This window comes from Cydia strobilella, chromosome 18 (assembly GCF_947568885.1).
Source record: "Cydia strobilella chromosome 18, ilCydStro3.1, whole genome shotgun sequence".
Taxonomy (NCBI): Eukaryota; Metazoa; Arthropoda; class Insecta; order Lepidoptera; family Tortricidae; genus Cydia; species Cydia strobilella.
The window spans coordinates 9,786,197-9,809,386 of NC_086058.1; the positions used below are offsets into that span (position 1 = coordinate 9,786,197).

Here is a 23,190-nt window from a genome sequence, read left to right on the forward strand (position 1 = left end):
AGAAACGGGAGTTGGAAGGGGCAGACCTCGGCGGACTTTCTCTGATCAGATCGGGGAAATCCTGAAGAAAGGCCAGGTCAAGAGCACCCTAAACCGGCGAGCGTGTATGAGGAATGTTATGAAAGTGAAGGAAACGCGAAAGAGGTATGTCAGGATCGTAGCAAGTGGAAATCCGTGGTCTCTGCCTACCCCTCCGGGAAATAGGCGTGATTATATGTATGTATGTATGTATGTATAACAAAACTCTTTGGTATATTTTAGGCTTATTTTAAATACTTAAATACATAGAAAACACCCATGACTCAGGAACAAACATCCGTGTTCATCACTGAATAAATGCCCTTACCAAGATTTGAACCCAGGACTTTGGCTTCACAGGCAGGGTCACTTCCCACTAGGCCAGACAGGTCATCAAACATGGTTTCTTATATAAATCTACACATGTTTTTCAATTGAATTATCTTTTTATGAATTCGATTTCTCACCTCTGTCAGCTTACTTTATCGCGCAGCTCGCGCTCTGTCATAATCCGCTTGTTGAGAAATCGTTCATGGCGGATCGGAGGGCTCTACCACCGAACACCGCACACCTTTTAAACGTGATTCGCTGAATATTCCTAGGGGATTCTTATGGATACTACTGACCTTTAGCAATACGTCGCGTAGGCGCCGTTAAACCATTCAACCCTTCCAATTAACCCTTCAAAGAAACATTTCTTAGTGGAGCTGTACATTATTTAAAAACTACCTTTGTTTTAAATTTATATTGCAACCTTCAGAGTTTTATCATTTTTAGTAATGTAGCTAGTTGGAATATTAACTAACACTACTAATACTAAAAGGTAATTATTAAAGGTAAAAATTAAATACCTAGGTTTAAATGCTACTACAACTCTACCTCGAAGCTTCGCCAACTACATCATCCAAGTGCGGAACGTATTATAAGTTTTAATAAAACTTAAATTACGTAGCTCCAGATTAGCTAGGTAAATATTATAATATGTCAATAACTTGTTAAATGGAAAGTCTCTCACCCTGTATTTCAAGTAGGTACATATTTCATAATTTACAACCAGGCTAATTGCTCACATCCACTTCTAAGATTACTTAACTTTTTTTTTCTTGTTATGGTATTTATTTAAGGTAACAAAAACATATTTAGGTTACAAACTATACATATATATAAAAGTCAAAAGTCAAAAGCATTTATTTGTTCAACATAGGTAAGGTACATAAGTACAGGTTTTTATTATAAAAACTTCTCATAATAAAAACTAAACCAATCTAAATTAAAATACATCTAAGTAGGTAAGGCCCCCGGCGGAATTAACTTTAGCATTTTAAATAATAGCATAATGTCATCATTTTTTATGAAATAAAATATTTTAATGACAACTGGAAAATTATCAGATGACTTCTATCATTTCACATAAGTACTTCTGAAATATACGTGTATTTCAAGGTGTTCACATTTTATACGTTCATTAACTAATAATATTTTTCTTCTTTTCAGAACAATACGACAAGCCAAAAACACTCAGCACATAATTCTCATAGCAGTTGTCAAGAAAAGGTGAGTCCACATATTTATTTTTATCTTATTTTAGAGAAAAAACTCTTCCACGAACGACAGAACCCATAAAATTTAAAGCCTCGTTAACAGGCCTGGTATTATATTTCAAAAGTTTTAAGCCTTCACCAAATAATATTTTCCAACATCGCGTGATATCAAAAGCACAATTTGTTTTAATTAATAGCGAAGTGGCAGTTATAAAAAGTATAAAAACCGCCCGTAGGTACGAGTACGCTTGTCGGGATTTACATAGAGTCTGCATTTAATTAATTATCTATGGTAACAATACCTCTCATATCTAATTGCCTACAGTTTTTTTATCGTTCGTTGTTCCCTTTGACATGATTTAATTACTTAGTTGTGTTTTTCATGTTTTTAATAAACACACGTCGTGTAAAAGGTTATTATTTATTATTTGATGTTATGTAGGTCCTAAATGACTTATTGATCGGAATAAACTTTTCAATAACTACCGGTACAAATTGTCGGCAGATCAAAGTGTATTGTTACGTGGGGGCCTAGGCAAGATGAAAATCGTTGATAGAAAACTCCAATCGAATTTTAAATAATGTATGGAAAAAGTCACGAGACTTTTCGTAACTCCTGTCATCCCGATACACTTTTTCTCTTCGTTTGGCGTTTGTCGATGTACGATTGTCATCTTGGCTAGGCCCCCACACAACTGACATTCTATTCGGCGAACGACTTAGAATTGGCGCAGTGTAATTGCGCCATTGATTGATTGTAACGCAAGTAAATAGCAGCGCAGCATTGAAAAAAATTATAATTAATAATATTCTATGAGTTGTCCAATTAATACTGTTACACGGGCTAACTTTGGCCATATAACAAGTGGAAATCAAGCTTAAGCAATAAAACGTATAAAGTCTAATACTTACATTGCTCCCTAAAAAAGTTTCGATACTCATATTTTGAATCGTTAACCAATGTACTTATATATTTTTCTTCATAAACATTTTGAAGTTACTTAACAACTTAGCCCGTATATCTCCTGGAAATTGTTAAGGGAGTTTCTAACTTTGCGAGGTACAAAGCCAACGACATTTTAGAGGTATAAGGAAAATCAATATTCCCACGCAGATATTTATTTTAAAAGTTACAAAATTCCGCCATTTTCCAAAAGAAAATTAGAAAATGTCGCTGCCACGTTGTCGTGAGCCGTTGACACGTTTAGTTGAAAGGATCATAAAACGCAATACCGACAAGAGGGTGCAAAAACACCACGCAGTTTTTTACAGACCTTATATTTCATTTATACAGCACAACTCAATATTATATTAACTCGTAATGTCATAGTCGTAGTCATAGGCATTTATTCATAGAACAATATACATTGCGCTTGAATTTTACATTATATCACAACATGTTTACTACTACTATTTAAATATGAATGGATGAAAAGACAGTGTGGCTATCAGTCAACTTTATACAGGAAATCAATATGTAGTTAACAACTTTAAAGCAAACAAGACCCTCGATAACGGTCACAAATTGATTAATAAATAGACAGAATAATTAAATCGTATTGTTGTTGGCCAGAGCAGCTGCCCAGAATAAAAGAGAAGACAGATTTTACAAATAAGTATGTACCTATTGATACACTGACGAGAACGCAGGCTGTGGCTAACCTCTACTTCTCTGTATGCGTAGATGCTGCTACAACTAGTTAGTATTTTCATATTTTGAAAACCTCTATTCAACAAACCGAAATAAGAATCAAAATAAAAAAAATATAAGTAGCTCGACTATCGAAGAAGACTAACTAATTATAAAGGACGTAAGATTAAAGTCAGTTTTCTAGATTTATGAATATTGTATTCACCGTAGGGTACTTAGTTATGGTTTCCTTGCATACATTTGTCCCGTCTGCGTTGAGATTATGCAAAACTAGCAGACTATTCTTTGAATTTAAATTCGCTGCGCTTGAGCTCAAGTCTAATATGTATTATAGTTTAAACGACGCTAATACTCGTGAACTCGAGTTTTACTTGCATTAACTTCAATGTTAAACCTTGCTATTTTAACTTGTAACTTTGCATAACATCTATCATCGTAAAATATTTTTTAAATCTAATTCTTAAAAATCGTATTAATCTACAATTGGGATTTAAGTGTAGAAGATTGTAAGTGAATACCTAATCAAATAAATTATAATATGCATTAAATCAAAACTAATCTGAAACTCTCAGAAATAATTATCCGGGTAATGCTAACTATTTAAGAGTGTAAGTAATGCGATCATTACCCAATGTTTTTGATTAACGCAGTACCTAGCCATGCATATAAGTGGTATTTTGGGCGTGGACAAATAACCCAAACGCAAAACTAAAAACTTTTACTATGAACAAGTTCAAATGATTTACCTTTAAGCAATTTCAACTAAATTGCACAAGAGATTTATTATTTATACCATAGAATTTACTCTTCTAACAGGCATGGCTCGAGGGAAAACCCGAGAGTTGAGAAAGTCATCATTTCTTTTTGTTACTTCTACGAGACGCTTGAGAAATAAAATTAACGGATAAATAGACCGCCATTTATGTAACTAATAAGTTGTTATATTATGTTACCACTTCGAAGTAACTTGCGGAGTTTATTAGTGACTTGGCGGAGTTGGGTACTAACTTATATTGTAGCTGCGAGTACCGGGCCTGTATGATAGATTAATTTTTATGTAGATACGTGTAAACATTTTCCCTTCTGTGTTCTGCGCCCTTTCAAATAGATTCAATAGGTACTTAAATACCTATACAATTCATTCATTCATAATTTAAGAGCATGGCTCTTGTCGGTGGAGTATGCGCCAGTTTTCTCGGTCCTCGGCCAGGTATAACCTATACAATAAGTATCGTAAAATATGTATTGATGATATTACTAATGTGATCGTAAAATGAACGGTAAAGAGTAGTACGGTCACCATCAAAAGTAGCGGATCAAACAACGCGTCAAAAGTATCTACCATTCTCCAGTAACTTGACAAAAAGAGATACGAGTCTATATTATGTAGAACAATTAGACGGTTACATATACTTTTAAAATGCAAACTGTAGATATATATCTCTACTAGTTTTTTCCCGCGACTTCGTCTGCGTGGACTAATGGAGTTAGTAATTTGCGTAGCTTTTTTTTTCCCCATTTTGCTATTTATCGATCCCCCATACAAACTTCAACCCCCCTTTTCACCCCGTTAAAGGATGATTTCTGGGATAAAAACTACCCTATTTATATCCTTTCCCGGGACTCAAACTATCTTTATACCAAATTTCATTTAAATCAGTTCAGCGGTTTAAGCGTGACTGTACAATTGTACATACAAAAAATAATTTAAAAACGTAAGAAAAAATAAAAAGTCACTCATATTTCAGTACTTCAGTCATAGTCAGACAAGTTCTTCAGGTTTGATTCATTATGCCAGACAAAAAAAAAACTATTCAAATTGTGTTTATAACATTCTAAAATATAAGATTCCGAGAGGTTTCTTTCATGATTGACAAATTAATAAATGAAATGCAAACAACTGCCTTCTTAAATCGATAATAATTAAGACACAGATTTCGCTTAACGTGTTTTAAATATCATTAATTATAATTAGTCACAACGTAATGTACATTCCTTAGCTCGTGTATTTCTATAAATACCTTCACCTCGTCTTAAATTCAATCTAGTACCTACTGTAACCGAAGCGCGTGAAAACATGTAAGTATATATCAATCTTAAAAGAGTAACGTATATTCGACATACTCGTGTCTATGCGAGAAAGGCCTCAGGGTAAGTTCAGGCATTTAAAGATTTTAAAAATACGTTACGTATACCAATTTCAATGTCAGGGTCTACTGCTCGCACTTAAACTTATATATTTGTGCGAGAAGGATGCGATGAGATCGGTATCATTTATATTGACATTTTTTTTTTCACCTTAGCAGCTCGAACAAGCCTACTTTCGTCACTCCATGGAGTGAGGAAAGTGCGACTTTCCTCACTCCAGGGAGTGAAACAATGAAGCTTTTTAATTTAGTGAAGGCCTTGTACTTTTTTACATTTTTTTTATGGTACGGTACGGTCCGGTCCGGTCCGGTCCCGTATCGTACATATTATAATACTTTTTTTTTCTGTTTATTCTGTGTAATTCGAAATACATTTTAACCTTTAATATGTTCTCACTACTGAGGTGAAAAATTATGTGTGCAACACGAGAGCAGTTATTTTACATCTCGTGTTTTTGAGTCCCTCGCTACGCTCAAGATTCTACCTTAGAATCACTCGCTTCGCTCTTGATTCAATTATAGAATCTTTCGCTTTCTCGGGACTTAAAATAAACACTTGCAAGAAAAACCAACTTTCCTCTCTTGATGCACAAATAACTATTTCTGAATAGACGCTTTAGACATCGTACACGGCACTGATTTAATTATTATCTGCTTGTCGCGTTCTCTAAATTTGATGTTTGGCTGCCAATCTCTTCGGTTCCATATATAGTTAAACATGAATATATTTATTCGAGGAATATTTAGGTACTTACCTAAATAAAATATTTACTCAGAATAAATGTTTTTCTTGCAACACAAATTTTGTGTTACCTACAATCAATCGATCATTGCATACCAAACAATCGATTGTTTTAAAAACCGAATAAATAATACAATTCTCACTGAAACGTAACCTTAAACCGAGCTTAGAGAGTTTAATTAATCAATAATCATACACTTTTAGAACGTGTTAACTATTGTTTATTTTTTATATTTAACAATTTTGTGTAAAAAAAGTAATTATTTTATCACACAGGTGAATAGAACCTGTATGTACTGCTCCTTTTGCGTTTTTCACTCTCTTCTATTCTTCATCATCATCATCAATCATCAACTTCAAAATCAAGAAATAGGCATTCATTGATGGAAAATTATTTCTCCATGGATTTTCATTACGTAGGGAACTATCATATCCACCACGTTAACGGGGTCTCTTATATATTCCCGGGCACAAAAATACTTTTTTAAAGAGAAGTAAGTCCATAAACGGATACTGATTGTACTCGTACTCGTACCTACTTATCGGGCCACGTGACGGCCATGTTGCTTTATGATCAGGTTTAATGCGGCTTAAGACATAAAACACCCCTCTCCCCCTGAAAGCTGGATTTGCTCTCCAGCGTGCCACTTTGCTCTTACTTTTTCAAGGCAGTTTCTGTGAGATTATGAATTTTCAGTGACTACCTTACTTAGAACGTCTTCTAGCATTATTTTAGTTACATACTGCTGTGTATACGATTATTTACGTAAACTTCGGTCGAGATAAATTGAATAGAAGTTCACTGATTTAAACTTTCACGATATTTACTCATTATTATTCACAACGACGGGACTTAATCGCTTAAAATAAGTTTATTACTTACTTATTTAGTTAAGTACTTATTTTACGCGATTAAGTCCCGGTGTTGAATAGAAATTACCATACAATTTCTTAGAAATATCTCTATACAGCTTTCACTTATACTACTAATATGTAAAAATTGCAAAATATTTTTCACCACCCCAGCTGGTAAAGGTTCTCTTGATTGTTCAAAAACTGATAAGAAAGTTGCATTTCATTCACACGTGAAGCAAAGTAATCAAATGCAAATTTTGAATTGTTTTCTTATGTTGGCTGGTATAATAGAATTGACTTTAAAATCACTGATTTAAACTTTCACGATTATTACTCATTATTATTCACAACGACGGGACTTAATCGCGTCAAATAAGTTTTAAATTTACCTCCAAAACTTATTTTACGCGATTAAGTCCCGTGGTTGTGAATAATAATGACTTTTAAATGATGATTTTAAATGATAAATATTTAATAACATTCATTTTGAATCGATTTGCTTTGATTTTGTTTTATATTTTACAGTTAGTATATAGTTAGTGTGGTTAAAAAAAATTCCCCTCACTAGCTCGGAAAGCCGTCTTTTATCCTTTAAAACGAGCGGGGAAAAACGCATTTTATCCACTAGTGGGGAAAGTAATTTGACCTTGGATGGAGCGTGTTTAAGTCACAGTCCTAAAATTTATGCTTATGTTATCCTAGTTCTGTGGTTTAAGTAGCTTTTGACAGATAACAAAACGTAAAACGCTCATAATAATGGTTCGTTCGATATTAATTATCATTAAATAAATGGTTTGAGAATTTAATAAAAAATACCAAATTTGGCTTTATTTAATGATTTTAAGTCATAATCCTTAAATTCCATAAGAAACATTTGTTTTTTTAAATGATGTTGAATGTAATTCTGAACGCACAAGTTGAATCGATGCAATTTCAAAACGCATCGTCAGAAATGTCAACATTGTCAACAAAATTTTTCTCACCGGCTCCGACACGTAAAAATGCACAACTTTCAGAGTTTTCTGTTATAATATCGTATTATCGTAAAAAAATAGTGATTCCAGTGACGAAGATGATCTAACGCCTGTGGATGTTGCACTTTCCTCGCTATAGTGAGGGGAAAAGTTTTGTGTTACACACGGGTGCAAATGTATTTTACTTCTCGTGTGTTTAAACACTCGCTACGCTCAGGATTCTATTTTAGAACCACTCGCTACGCTCGTGGTTCAACTATAGAATCATTTCGCTTGCTCGTGTCTCAATTCCACACTCGCGGGTAAAATACAACTTTGCACCCTTGTATAACAAATAACTATTGTGTTTCACTCGGTGGCAAAATTTGTTTAACCTGTGCCTTGAAACCCTCGCAACGCTCAAGATTCCATTTTTCGAACCACGACGTAAGCTGGTGGTTAAGTTTTGGAATCTTTCGCTTGCTCGGGTTAATCAATATTAACACGTGAGGTTAAACAACAACTTTGCCCCTTGTAAAACAAATAACTATTATTTTTTCCCCGTCAGTTTGGGAACGCATATTTTTTTTTCTTCTTAATCATCCAGTATCTTATCAAGGTTTAGAATCTACCTATACACACAGCTCAACAGGAATACAATTTTACTTGTAATAAACGAAAATTTAGCGAAATTTAATGAGCAGTTAAATTCGTATTTGCGGATTATCAACCACAGATCCGAATAGTTCAAACAACATAAGAGCTCTCGACTTGGCTTGTTAGGATGCTCAGCAGCTCGCAGATTTCAAATCGTAAATATCCGTCTTAAACTTGGGCCACTTGCACCATTCACTAACCCAATACCTTAACCGGGTAAACCTGGAGTTACCATGGTTACCAGTACAATTTGACACTGGGTTAATGGTTTAACCGGTTAACCCCGAGTTAGTGGGATGGTGCAAGTGGTGTTAAAAAGCGGCAGTGATTAGTATCGAGTATCTTATTATTATCTTATCTTTTACACTAGCGACCCGCCCCGGCTTCGCACGGGTCACACAAAACCTTTACAAATTATAAACCTAAACTTTTCTCAAGAATCACTGTATTGATAGGTGAAAACCGCATGAAAATCCGTTCAGCAGTTTTCGAGTTTATCGCGAACATACACACACACAGACAGATGCGGCGGGGGACTTTGTTTTATAAGGTGTAGAGATTATCGCCGAATAACTCGAAATATAAATAAAATACTATATAGTATAGGTACAAATATAAATAATACTTACTAATTGGGCAAGAGTAGCTGTTTTTTTTAATACGAAGGTTCCATGTAGAGCAAACTTAAATCAGGCATTAAAAAGATATTATTTGTCGCATAAAACTCCTGACGCAAAACAAGTAGGAAATAGGAAAGCATTTTGGCTTTTTGACGGCATCATAAAAACGCTTTTACATTTCATACATGGCCTGGATTACCATAGGCTGATATTATTAAGACTGATTCTACTAGATAAGCTCTATAAGGCCACAAGGGGGCACGATCATTGTTTCTTTTATGTATTTGACACCTAATTCAATTTATAACTTATACAATATACAGTCTGTAAATCCAATAAGGGCAATAAATTAAAGCAGATATGGGATTTACCCGTGTAATCATTAATTAAGAAGTTTTCTTAAGTTACACTTAATTTTGACCCTGTATTTTTTTAATATACCGAGCAGCAATGTGCCTACTGCAAACATCGAGGCATAAGATGACAATGACATTACGAGATACGAGCTTTTTACAGTAACTGCCAACAAGCTGTCAGTTACCTTAAAAAGCTCATATCTCGTAACTTGTGTGTTGCATTACATTGCGGGCTGAATTATTTTGTATGGTTAATATTTTCATTGTATTTCTACGTTTATCTCAATATACTTCTTAGGTCCTATGCTAACCACCGTTTAAATATGCACAAATAAATATGTTTAAATATGTATTGGATTTACACACTGTAGGAACATATATGTATAGTAGGGTAACTACTTAAAATAATTCGAAAAATGTATCCCTAGTTGTAAATCGAAGTTAAGAACGTCAACTATAGTGACGTGACCATACTAAATGATTTGTTAAATAGAGTTTTCTAGATTGAAATCGAACCGAAAATAATTATCACAAATAACGCCTTAGCTCCTTTATTATTTTACAGTTCTTGTTTCCACCACTGGAAAAAAAATACACAAACAAAAACGATGTGATAATTTTCAAAATAAATTTTAGGGAAATTAAGTAAAAGTATCATCATCCTCGCGTTATCCCGGCATTTTTTGTCCACAGTTCATGGGAGCCTTGGGTTTGGGTCCGCTTGGCAACCAATCCCATGACTTGGCGTAGGCACTAGTTTTTACGAAAGCGACTGCCATCTGACCTTCCAACCTAGAGGGGAAACTAGACCTTATTGGCATAAGTCCGGTTTGGTCACGATGTTTTCCTTCACCGAAAAGCGACTGGTTAAAACCAGTCGCTTTATGTATGAATTATCACTTGATAAAACATATATTCCGAAAAACTCATTGGTACGAGTCGGGGTTTGAACCCGCGACCTATCCGTATTGAACTAGGCTAGGCCACCAGCGCAATTTTTTCAATTGATAGTAAAAGTATTGTGCTAGCGAAATATATTACGACATACAATCTTTGAAACCCGGTGAAATATTCGATAAACATTGTAATATTAATTGAAGAGCCATTTGATTAAACAGCCTGTGTTAAATATTTAGACAGTGGTAATTTAGGGGTCGTCCAATAATTACGTCACACAAAATTTCGATTCCCTCCCCCCTCAAAAGATAGGTCTAATACGTACTGTCACACTTGGCATGACCCCCCCCCCCCCTGTTGCTGTGACGTAATATGTGGATGAACCCTTATGGCTTTACTTGTCAAACAAATAAACCGTTCATACAGGTGCACAACATTATAATATTATTATTTAAAAAGAAAGTTTCACTTAAAGCTTCACAAAGATTTCTAAATCTGCACTAATACAAAAGTTTGAATACTCATAGTATGTACTTAAATACTAAAAGATAAAATACGAAATAAATCTGTTATCAGTGAATCTTATCAGATTCACTCCAATAAATATTGTATGCATAAAAAAATCACAATCATATTGGAATGCAATAGTATCCTTATCTTATGATAAGACTAAGTCCAATATTGCTTCCCATTTTGTAGTCTATAAAATTACACATTCCTAACTCTAATGGAGAAATAATGAATGTAGAGGCGAGTAAATAAAATAGGTATTTATAATTTTAAGACGTAAGCGAAATCGCCTTTTCATACAAACGTAGTTCTCGTTTTCCTCTCTGGATATTAATATTATTAAAAATATTTTGACACAATTTGTTGTATATCAAGTATATCAACCAAAGTTATGCCCCTACATTTGGTTTTTTCGAATTTTGAATTATTATAAGAGTTAGGAGCATTTAAAAATTTGTATGAGATCTGTTTTCGCTCCTAATTTTTACCATAATCAAAAAATCGAAAAAAGTCAAACGTAGAGGCATAGCTATGATTAATATACATCCAATTATGTAAACATATTTTCCATAATGTCAATATCCAGAGAGTTTTGTATGGAGTTTACGTTTGTATGGAGAAACTTCCGTCCCCTTTCCTCTTAAGCGCAATGAAAACGAGTTTTCAAGCTCTTGGAACCTGTTTTCATGTCTCGCCAGTGTATTTTCTACCTTTTCTATTCATTTATTTAAAACTTTCACGGTCTTTTAAGTTAAAATTGCTTTCATTTCATGCACAAAATTGCTGCTGCAATGTTAAAATTCTGCAGCAATCTACACCTGAATACTGTGACCATATTCAATGGAGCACGTTCGATTCAATTGTCAATAGAAACCATTTTTTCAGCTGAGAAGGAGAGTGGCCCCGCTTGGCTAGACCCTGGGGAGCAATTTCCTCGCCGTGTTTTCACATTGGCTATCTAAAGCGGGAATGAAACCGCGAACTCATCCCTTTGAGGGATCTCTTCCAGTTAACCTTTGAGTAGATGAGAGGGGAGAGTGAAAAGAGGGTGACAAATGCAGCAAAATGTACAACGAGGTACCAGAAAGACAAAAGATATAAATAATTAAATACATATAAAATGTATAGGATGAACATATATTACACAAAAAAGAATGGGAAAAATACACTTTGCCATACCCTACCAGGGAGCCATGTGATATTTTTCCTTCGTAACATCTATTGTATTGTACCATGGTTTGCAATAAACGATATTACTATTACTATTTGAAAGAAGTAGAAAAATATAAAGCAACTATACAATAGAAATATAGGTAAAATAATAAGTCAGATAACCATAGCTTCTCCTTGAGCGACGCAACCGATTACGCCCGTCTGAGCGAAACAGGCAGCTCATTCCACAGCTTCGCTGAACGCACTGCGACAGGGTTAATTAGTTGTTAAAATAGTTTAAAAGGTGTAGTGACAATTAAACAAAAAGATAAAATAATATATCTTTTTTTTTTTTAATAGTAAGCATAAACTATCGCCATGCATGTTCGCTTTTGGATAGTATCTAAGTTTAAGTTTAGTTTAAGTTTAAGTTTAGTTTTTTAAGTGCATAAATGCTTAAAATGTAAAAATGAACGCTATCTCGCCAACAAACTGCAATCGCAGTTTGGCGAGAAATATAATTATAAGAAAATTGTTGTGATGTACATTGAGATAAATAAATTAAATTTAAAAAAAAAGGGACTTGTTGTATCCACGAGATTTGTGAGGGGGGATGGCCGTGATGCGCTAGAACGCAGACGGTGACCACTGCCTTCAGGCAGAAATTGAACTTTTTGAGAGAGGTATAGAGAACAAGGTGTAAAAAGAACAAGTTCTCGGGAAAACCAGTGTAACGTGGCATTAAGACCGTTAGATAACAAGTATGCGGTTTTCTCCACTCTTGTGCTCGGCTAGCTATTGCATTAGGACATTTAATATCTGTATATTAAATCGTAAGTCAGCGGAGGCGTCCAAACCGACTTTTACGACCATATAAAAAAAAATTGAATTTTTTACAATTTATGAAGCAACCTACTAATTCGCATTTACATTACGCCCTTCAGCGGTTAATTTGGTTGTATGTTGGTTATATAAGTTTATTTTGTGACGAAACTTGACGTGCAATTAAAACATATTCTATAATATTAAATGAGTTTACAGTTTTCAGGCAAACAACTCCTATAATTTGTATTCCAAAAGTGAACAAAATGAACCTACCTCCTATTTCAACGACCGACGACGATGTCGGGCCGTCGGGTATCCATATATATGACGATATAAGCGTTCATATAGTTATCGATGACTTTATTTATATCATAGAGTAACTTATACTAGAGCGGTACTGTCATAGTAAGTTTTGTAACCCCAGTAAATTCACTGCCATCTGTCGACACACTTTAAAACTAAAAATGAAGATTTATAAAAATACGATAGGATGTATTTAAATATAGATAAATGATTTTTTTTTTATTTGCATTAATTATTTTTATGATTTTGACCCATGTTCTTTCACTGATATGCGTTAAAATTGTTAATAACAAACGAAACCGTCAACGCCATCTATACGACTGTAGGCCAAAACTAGTAGCGCCTTCTGAACGAGAATCAAATTTTCTTGATTTTCGAGGCACGTTTTTTCCTTAGACTGTATCCATCTATTACGGAGTTATATCTATCTTTGTTTATATGCACAAATCATAAAAACAAAAGTCGAGCTATAAACATGGGTACTTACTTGTTTATGTAGCGGGTGACCGAGAATAAAATTATCCCATAAACATGAGAACCCTTTCATAATGTTTAATGGAATCATATCTAAGGGCAGTTGCACCAACTAGAACTAGCGGACTCATCAACGTTACTCAGCAGTAAACTGAAAATTTCCACAGAATAAAATTTTGCAAACGCTTTAACGGTCACAGATAGTCTAACTTTAGAGTGGAATTCTGGCAAGGTTTCTTTCATGGGAAATTTCTCTAGTTTTCTTGGTAACTCAAATATTTACCTCTACGTTGTGACGCTCCACAATAAAAGGTTCCTTACGCTTGACGCTTTACGCCTATGCTACTTAACAACGCTCTAATACTAATGCAGTGTTACGCGACGTAAACGCCAACCACCTTACGGTACTATTACCCGTAAAACGTCACATATACTTAGTAGCTTCTGCCCGCGACTTTGTCTGCGTGAAATGATGATGATGATTGATAAAAGCTATCCTATGTCCTTCCCCGGGCTTCAAGTTATTCCCGCAATATTCCCTCACGATATAAAGATTTCTAAGTTATTTCTACCTCTTAACATAGTGTCTTCTAAAAGTCCTTAACTTTTGAACGGACGAAATTTTTAGGGTTTCGTAGTCACCTAGAAAGTAGAAACCCTTATAGTTTCGCCATGTCTGTCTGTCCGTCTGTCCGAGGCTTTGTTCCGTGATCGTTAGTGCTAGAAAGCTACAGTTTGGCATGGATACATAAATCATGAATTGCGACAGAACTGTAAAATAACAACTATAAAAAAAAATTTTTTGGGGTACCTCCCATACAAAATGTAAGTTTTGTCCCTATTCACCCCAGCCATCCCTATTCAGCTATTCACCCAGGTTGACGGTACCTACTTTAGTAAGTACAGTGATAAACTCCAAGTAGCCTTACGAAAAAATACGATGCAATATCCTCTGCCTCATCGGGACTCCCAAATTTAATGAAGCAATCCCTTTTACTGGCTATAAAGGGTCCAGCGACCGGCTGAAAATGGTAGGGCTGCCACATTTAAAACACTTACGTAATACCAGCTTCTGCCCGCAACTTCGTTTGCGTGGAATGATGATGATGATTGATATACGATACGATACGATACGATACGATCATATCGATCGATATAAACTATCCTATGCCCTTTCCCTGGCCTCAAAATACCTCTATACTAAATTTCATCTAAATATGTTCAGCGATTTAAGCGTGAAGAGGTAACAGACAGACAGAATTAGGTAGGCACATTCACATTATGTCCTACCCCGGGCCTCAAATTATCTCCGTACCAAATTTCATTTTAATCGATTCAGCGGTTTAAACGTGAAACGGTAACAGACAGACAATATTAGTAGGGACTATAATTATAATTATAATTGTACCTAAAATATAATTATTACATTACATTGTAGTAAAGTGTATGGGAATTTCAGATGGAAGTCTGCAAGTGTTCCTGTTACAGGAATGGCCTGATTGTTTATAGGGTGTTTTAGGATAGTATCAATAGTTCAAAAGAAACTCTTTATGTTTGTTGTATGCGCGTTGTTAATTGTTAAAAATAAAAATAATGAACACCCTATTACTTATTATAGTAATATATATATAGTACAATCGGATTAGGTTTAACCTCGAAATCCTTCCAAAGATATGAAATTTGCTATGTATGTTAATTAAAGGTCTCTTTTTCATGTCCACACTATTTGACATTTGGGGACCTCGAGGAGTCGCAGCCATCTTGGAAAATCTGTACCATCCTGGAGAAATTTGCGTTTTACTCTAAATATACGTTCTCTATGACAATATGGTGTAAGGCAACATTAAAGCGTATTAAATTTTACACAAAAAAGTCCTAGATATCTTTGCGGAAAAAATACATCTTGTTATAGAAAAATAATAGCTGAATCCAGATTTAGCGCTTATTTATACCCTTTCAGGGGATATACTCTTAATAGGAAACTTGTAGGAATATGAATTCCAATTTTGTCTATACATTTGTACACGTTATACCCCAATATCAACATTTTACTCGACTGCGACTTAAACAGAAAGTAGGGTCATGGGTTTAAATACTGATAATCAGATAGAGAACTTAATAAGCTTTCGTTTCGCCATACACAGTATTCACATTGCCGGCCGGCTGAACAAATGCGCGCCATTCCGTTCTACGCATCGCAATTTCCTCGGTACCTTGCAAGTCATATAAGAGCGTTTCATGTTCCTAATTAAAAACAGAGGAGGACTATATAATATAGGGACCTGAAAATTGTTAACTTTTCGAAACTTTAAAATGAAAACTAAGCAATTCCAACCCTGGACCCCCTTTGAAACTCAGCACAAAGGTTGTTCACTTCTATCAATATATGTAGTAGGTATCTTGAGCCCGTTCGCGTTCGTTCCTACCCCTTTAATCCGTCTGCAAGACTCCGATAATTTAAGACAGACACATTTAATGCCAGATGCCACTCTCGGCTAATGCAGTTTTAAACTTTACGAAAGTTTCACGTTAACTACATTCATTAGCAAAATGGTATTAGCTTGTAACGTTTCAAAACATGTTATTTATTTTCAAGCTCCAAAAATACCTAGTATCAAATTGTTAAATTGTTGCGTCGAAGAAATGTATACATATTTATGAACTCGACTGTACAAACAATAGGTACCATTTATTTATGAAAACAAAACCTCCCGTGTTTCATTTATTTCAGCTCTTTAATAAATTTTATCTACATCCATATCATAACGTCCCTATAATATAAGTATTCAGAACCGATAAGCAAACGGCTTATATTAACAAACCCGTATCTGTGGATGCATCGTAATTTTAACTTTACTTTATCGATAACCGATACCTTAATTACATTCCAATTTAGAACATCTCTGAGAAACAAAGAAATTTGAATTGGGGTCTATTCTAATAACAGTCGAGATGACGTTTTATTCGAAATGAAGTGTCAGTTGCAAACAATTTCGACAAATTTCGCATGTTACTTGATATCGAACGATATGGCAGTCGGCCCCCGACTCTAGTTTGAATAAATTAAAAAAAAAACAGCGGATGCGTGATATGCGCGATAAAGTTTGCATTACCGCCATTTGACATTTAATTAGTTTGTATGAAATTACTTTGTTTTGTTGCAGCTTATGATATTGATGTAGATAAAGCATTGTATGTACTCGTAACTGTACATAATTAGACATTAAAATACTCGTGTGATCCTTTTATGAAACTCATGTCATTCGTTGCATAAACCCACACTCGTATTTTAATGCCTTTCATTATGCAGCAGTCACATAAAATACTATACATATAATTGTGCACCACAGTAACAGCTACTTTGGGTTATATAACCAATTGTAATAAATTTCTTGTCTTCGCAACACGTATCTCATACGGCATCATCTCCTTGGCAATTACATTACATCTCATCCTTGTTCTAAATAAATAAATAATACAAAAATTCCAGCCCGTTTTTTCCTTTCTACAATCTAGGCTGACGGTCTCTTGAATCATATCGAGATCAAACAGTGTGAATATAGTGAATAGCCTATAAAAGTTTTCTGCGTTAAAGCCGTGTGCAATAACTGCAATACTATATAAAGGCCTACGTATTGTTAATATACTTTTTCTTTTAAATGCATAATATTTCTTTCGTAATACCTAATATCATGAATTTGCTATACAAATCACTAACCTAAAAAGCACATAGGAAAAACTCATAACAAAGCATATTTTTTCATATGTCAATAAATATGGACCTCGAAAACACAAAGGAACAAGCTCCAAATAAACCTCTTCTATTTTGTTTGGTAGGTACGCTGAACAAGCATTTTATTGAAGTTCTAAATGTAAAACTGTAATATGTGAATTTACGCTTTTATATAAATTTTGCACGTATTGATCTTGTAATTCATTTATTTTAACTTGTAATAAAACCATTTGACATTCGTTAATTATTTCTGGACATTGAATTTATTTCTATTTTATGTCGGCAATTGTACCATATTGTTTGTAATTGTAAGTATGTACATAGGTAATTTTATAATGTTAAATGCTAGATTATAAGTAAAGTTTGCGTGCCTACACCCTCGACGAGATGTGATGTTCGATTCTTGCAAATAAAAGATATTTATATTTCTAAATGTGTCTACGTCTTCTACCTATAGTCTCGTGGCTAGGCATTGGTTACAAATATTTTAGTGCTGGTACATGTATTGGGAATCAAAAACTCGTTTTTATTTATTAGTTATATTTGAGAATCAAATATTTATTTACATAAAAGATATATACAGTGGTACTACTAAGCTAAATTAATAACTAGCTTAAATCTAAAATAGGCCCTTTTGTACATACCAAGAATGCTTATTTATTTACGTGATTCAAAATATTCCTACAACTTTTAACTAAGCATACCATATGCCTAGACAGGTAGGTAAACAAAACTATAATTTTCCTTCGGGTATTAAAACTTTTGCCAAGGGTTTAGTAACCGCTGAAAATTATGCTCCTTTACAACATTTTGCGTAAACAAAAAGTTTACACCGTCATAAAAGCAAAACACAAACACGGTGCGTAACAAAAGTAAGAATTCTGTACATACACACACACACTGTATGTACACTGAAAAGAAAAATGTATAAATTGTACTCTTTTTTTTTTAGACATTACATTATACTTAAGTAATGTGAATTAAACTGAAAGAATTAACAAAGTTTTGCACGGAACACTAATTATTTTTAAGTTGTTGTAGCAACGACATGTTGAAACATGGTTCAATAGGGGCATAATGTGGGCATAACTAATAAAACGAAAAACTATGTCACTTTACATTTACTTTTAATTATAATCATCCAACCCGTTTTGTAAAAAAAGTCGTAAAAGCTTTAGAAAGAGCACAATTATAAGCTATTCAAGCTTTTCGCGTATAGTTTTAAATCAGGGATAATGGAAAGTAAACAAGCACTCAACGACACGGCTCCGACACGACGTGTGCAAACATAGGATATCCGGAAAACGTTACTGGTTTTACTCGACCGCTTTGTCCATGGGGTTTTAAGCACATAGCGTAAGGTCTGTTAAAGTATGTACCTACCTACCTATCTACCAGAGCGTTTTACTACCCTATTTACATTTTATCCTCTCATTAGGGACCAAATCTTATTTGAAGTGCATCTGAACATTCTAAACCATATATATGCTCGTACCTATTGGTGATGTATATCGGCTTTCGTACAATTTGTCTGTGCTGCGGTTCTCAATATGAAGCAGGAAACTTGATTGTGACAAGCTTGAAATAAGGGGCAATATTATACATACCTAACGTCCACCTTAAAATGGGAAGGGATTCAAAGCGTATGTCAAAACTGACGTCATCCCGACCTCACTAGGTATAAATCCTGTTTCCGAATTCAGAAGTCCGAGGCATTTACTTCTCACAATAAATTAGACATCTATGTATATGTAAAATAATGTAGGTGCTCCTGTTAAATATTTACCTATACATTTAAGGCAAAGTAAAATTTGTATTAACTATGACTTCTACAAGTACTATGTTGTTCGTAATAATACTTTTACCTATAGTTTAAATAATACAATAAGGCTGGCTGTGATAATTTTATCTGTAACCCTTAGATTCCATTGTCAAATCATCACAATATTGTATGAGCCCTTGCAGACCGGACACTGGACTTGCCTTTGTCGGCTTTGTCTCAGCCTTCCCTTGCCGTATGTGGCTACAGTAATGAAATTATATAATATACATAACTATAGATCGGATATACTCATACATAAGGAGCACAAAAATCCCTACTAATATTAATATTTTAAATGCGATTGTAACTCTGTCTGTATGTCTGTCTGTCTGTGTGTCCGTCTGTTACCTCTTCACGCTTAAACCGCTGAACCGCTTCAGATGAAATTTCATATGGAGATAGTTTGAGGGGGGGATAAGATAGTTAAGGTGCAGTAAGTTCGTGTATGTCTCTCACTCTAACTGAGCGTAAGCGTGAGCGAGATGGAAGTGAAGATATACCTATGTCTAAGAGTAAAAATAAAAATCTATAGTTTCAAAAACAACCTGTTCACATGTAGACCTTTTGTGTAACTATGTCATGTATTATATTAGGTATTATACGACCTACTTACATGTCGGACGTTGGTGCTATGATTTGTGAGTGACGGGCCGGCGGCCGGGTCTCCAACACTCTCACGGACACCGCATTTACTATTGTTTAATACAAGAATATGCTTTCGTTTTTATACTGTGTTGCTGTTTCTCTACCGATACGTAGGTAGAGCTATTATTTCACGTAGCACTACTGCTACGTGAAATAAAATAATAGCTTTACCATACGTGCGTCGGTACTTAGGAAAATAAAATTAAAAATTCTCAAAATTTTATCCTAGGCAAATTATGTAGGTAATATATAACTACGAGTAGGTACAGCTACCTGTGATATTTTGACAAGATATATATATAATGTTTACGTATTTCCTTACCTATTATTTTTTGGGTGGAATTATATCATTCTATCATGGTGACACTGTCATTACAGTTAGGTACTTTATTTGCTCATAAAACTCATTATCTCTAAAATTTTAAAGATGAACCAAGTGATAACTCGTCAGTCGTAAATCGATAGACTTAATTCGTCAAATTAGATCAAGATTATCAACCTAATTGTTCTTAATATTTCTAAAACCATTTAATGAATTGTTGCTGCTATTCGGCAGTTGTTAATCACTTTATAGCTAATTATAAATTCAATATACGCGATATAATCCGATGTCATAGTTTTATTTCATGAGTAACTATCGCGGTAACCGAAGACAATATTAATTACGGTTTGTTTTTGTTTTAGCGCCTACCTGAAAGATGACTTCGCTACTCTGCCTTATCTGGAAGTGGGCTTCAATAGGGTAAGTACACACCTATTTTTTAAAGCTCATTACGAGTTGACCAGTATAGTAAGACCCCTCATCAAATCGCTTTTGGGCCTTCAAGTTCCATAACCTTAGAACCAGAGAACTTAATAAATATAATCCCCTATATACACCTACTTACTATGTTCTTGCCTAATTTCATTTCAATTGGAACGAAAATAACTGTAAAAGTATCACGAATCAAACTATCCAAAATCAAATAACTTTGAAATGCCACATGAGGACCATCTAGCCTCCAAGTTGAATGAAAGAACTTCGCTTCCTTTCATTCACTCTTTCGAGAATATTGGTAGGGGCAGTTAAAACTATTGCAGAGCACGATGGGATGAAAATGTGTAAAGAGCGGGAGAATTACAGTGACTGTTGTTTACTTAAAAAGTAATTATTATGCCCAATTGTCCATAGGTGCCGGCCTGCGCTCTGGACTATTTCCTTACGAATATATTTTTGTAATAACGGATTTCATTCTTTAACATTTTCCCTGACTTCACTTTATTATTTGACTGACCCTGACTTCACTTAATAGCATTCTTATCGATTGTTTATTCGCTTTCAAATTTTTCAGTAGGTACAGTCAAGGGCATAAATATATGTATATACATTCCCAAAGTTTCAAAAATATGTGTACGCTCTTACACCTTAGACAATAAAGTCGCGTTCACATATTTTTGACCCATTAGTCTGGATCGATATTTTTGCCTTCGACTGTACATCCGCCCATAACAAACGGGTATAATAATTAAACTTTTAAAGTTAGGTGGAATGAACTATTTACGTTTAAAATGGCTACTTATATTTTTTTATTCCTGCTTTGAAATGTAATAAATAATCAGAAATAACTAACAGAAATTACGTACCTATGTTATGCAAATTTTTGTTTTCTTAAAAACTTGTACTTGTACAATCAGCAGCAATACTTGCTAAGCGGGCGAGGTGTTCAAAATGATCTTGACGCGACTTTACTGTTAAGAGAATAAGAGCGTGTCAAAGTAATTTTGAGCACCTCGCCCGCTTAGCAACTTCTGCTGCTGACTGTACAGCTATTCATTTGAAAGCTTGAAGTTTTCTTGCTTCTAAATAGAAATACAAAATCCTTACTATATTATATTCTGGTATTAAGTACTTAAATAACTACCTACGGTTATTTCTTTGCACGAGTGATTCAAAACAAGTTACTGCGGGTGCCTCAGATTTGCTTTGGATAAAAGAAATTGAAACTGGTAACCTGCCTACTTTACAGGCATTATGCCAAGTGGAATTACCCTAAATTACGGACAAAGAACGTCTTTACAATTCGGTAAATTCCTTTCTCCTTGTTGGCCTACATTTCGGAGTTGTTACAAGGGATATTTTATAATTGCGACGTTGAGAAGTTTGTCTATCTCCTCTGTAGGTACATAATTGTACTATTATTTGTTAAATAGATACGCGACCTAACCTTCATATCTATGATTTTTCATTGAGCGGTTAGACGCTGACATGACCTGAATTAGTTTTTAGTTTCGAAGGTATTAGGTACATGCGACTTTCATACTTAGGTCGTAGGTTCGAACCCCGACTCGTACCAAAGAGTTTCTTAAAATTTATGTATGTACCTACGTCCGTACAATCGTCCTAGTTTTGTGTTTTGTGCTACTTTTAGTCAGAGAAAGGAGTCTTAAGTTATCTCGCCATTGTCGACGAGGTCTGCCGGATCCCTGGTATAATACAAAATGAAGATCCTCCTTAATCTCAGGTGATGGTGGAGACAGTGGGCGCGACGGCGTGGTGCGCAGAGGTGCTGCAGGCGCGAGCCGCGGCGGCGGCGGCGCGCGCTCAGATCGCCGCCATCGCCGCGCTGGCCGCCGCCGCCGACCGCTGCCGCGACCTCGTCGCCGTCACCGACGACCAGCAGAGGATACTGGTAAGCTAAACCTTATGGCGGAGACACTTTTCTCGACATGATGTAGCAGATACCACACGGGGAGTAGTACCTACCTACCTATCTACATGGGATGCGGAGAAGGCGAATAATATACTCGTACTTTCCAAATAGATACTTGTTAAAATAAGTGTTCAACCACAGAGGTGTCTCATCTCATAAGACATAGGATAAGACTGTAGACAGCTTCTAATTAAATTCTAAAAATAATTCTGAAATAAGTAGTAGTAGTATTAAACACTTTATTGCACAAAACAAGTACAGTCGAATGCAAAAATATCAATCCAGACGAATGGCTCAAAAATATCTGAACACGACTTTATTGTCTAACGTGTAAGAGCGTACATATATTTTTTAAACTTTGGGAATGTATATATATTTATGCCCTTGACTGTACATAACACCGAGAGAATACAGTAAATGTGTACAAAGGCGAATAGGTACTGCTAAGTTATCGCGTTCCTGAAAGTTGAAAACACTGAAGTCTTATTTCTCGGAATGTATCTGAATTTAATAGGAATTGAAAAAAGGAATTTATTTTCTAATTTCTTTAATTAACCCTTAAATGCATAGTGATGGATGCAGCCTACACAACAAAAAAC

General features: G+C 34.8%; 1 protein-coding gene across 5 annotated transcripts in view; it reads left to right on the plus strand.

Annotated features, from left to right (window-relative positions):
• LOC134749208 (high affinity cAMP-specific and IBMX-insensitive 3',5'-cyclic phosphodiesterase 8) overlaps window positions 1-23,190 on the plus strand; it is a 159,477-nt gene that overhangs the window by 118,294 nt on the left and 17,993 nt on the right. For all 5 annotated transcript variants that reach the window (XM_063684084.1, XM_063684083.1, XM_063684082.1 and 2 more), the window contains 3 exons: window positions 1,513-1,572; window positions 20,586-20,643; window positions 22,403-22,570. In XM_063684084.1, coding sequence (XP_063540154.1) covers window positions 1,513-1,572; window positions 20,586-20,643; window positions 22,403-22,570 — 286 coding nt within the window. The remainder of the gene's footprint in view (window positions 1-1,512; window positions 1,573-20,585; window positions 20,644-22,402; window positions 22,571-23,190) is intronic.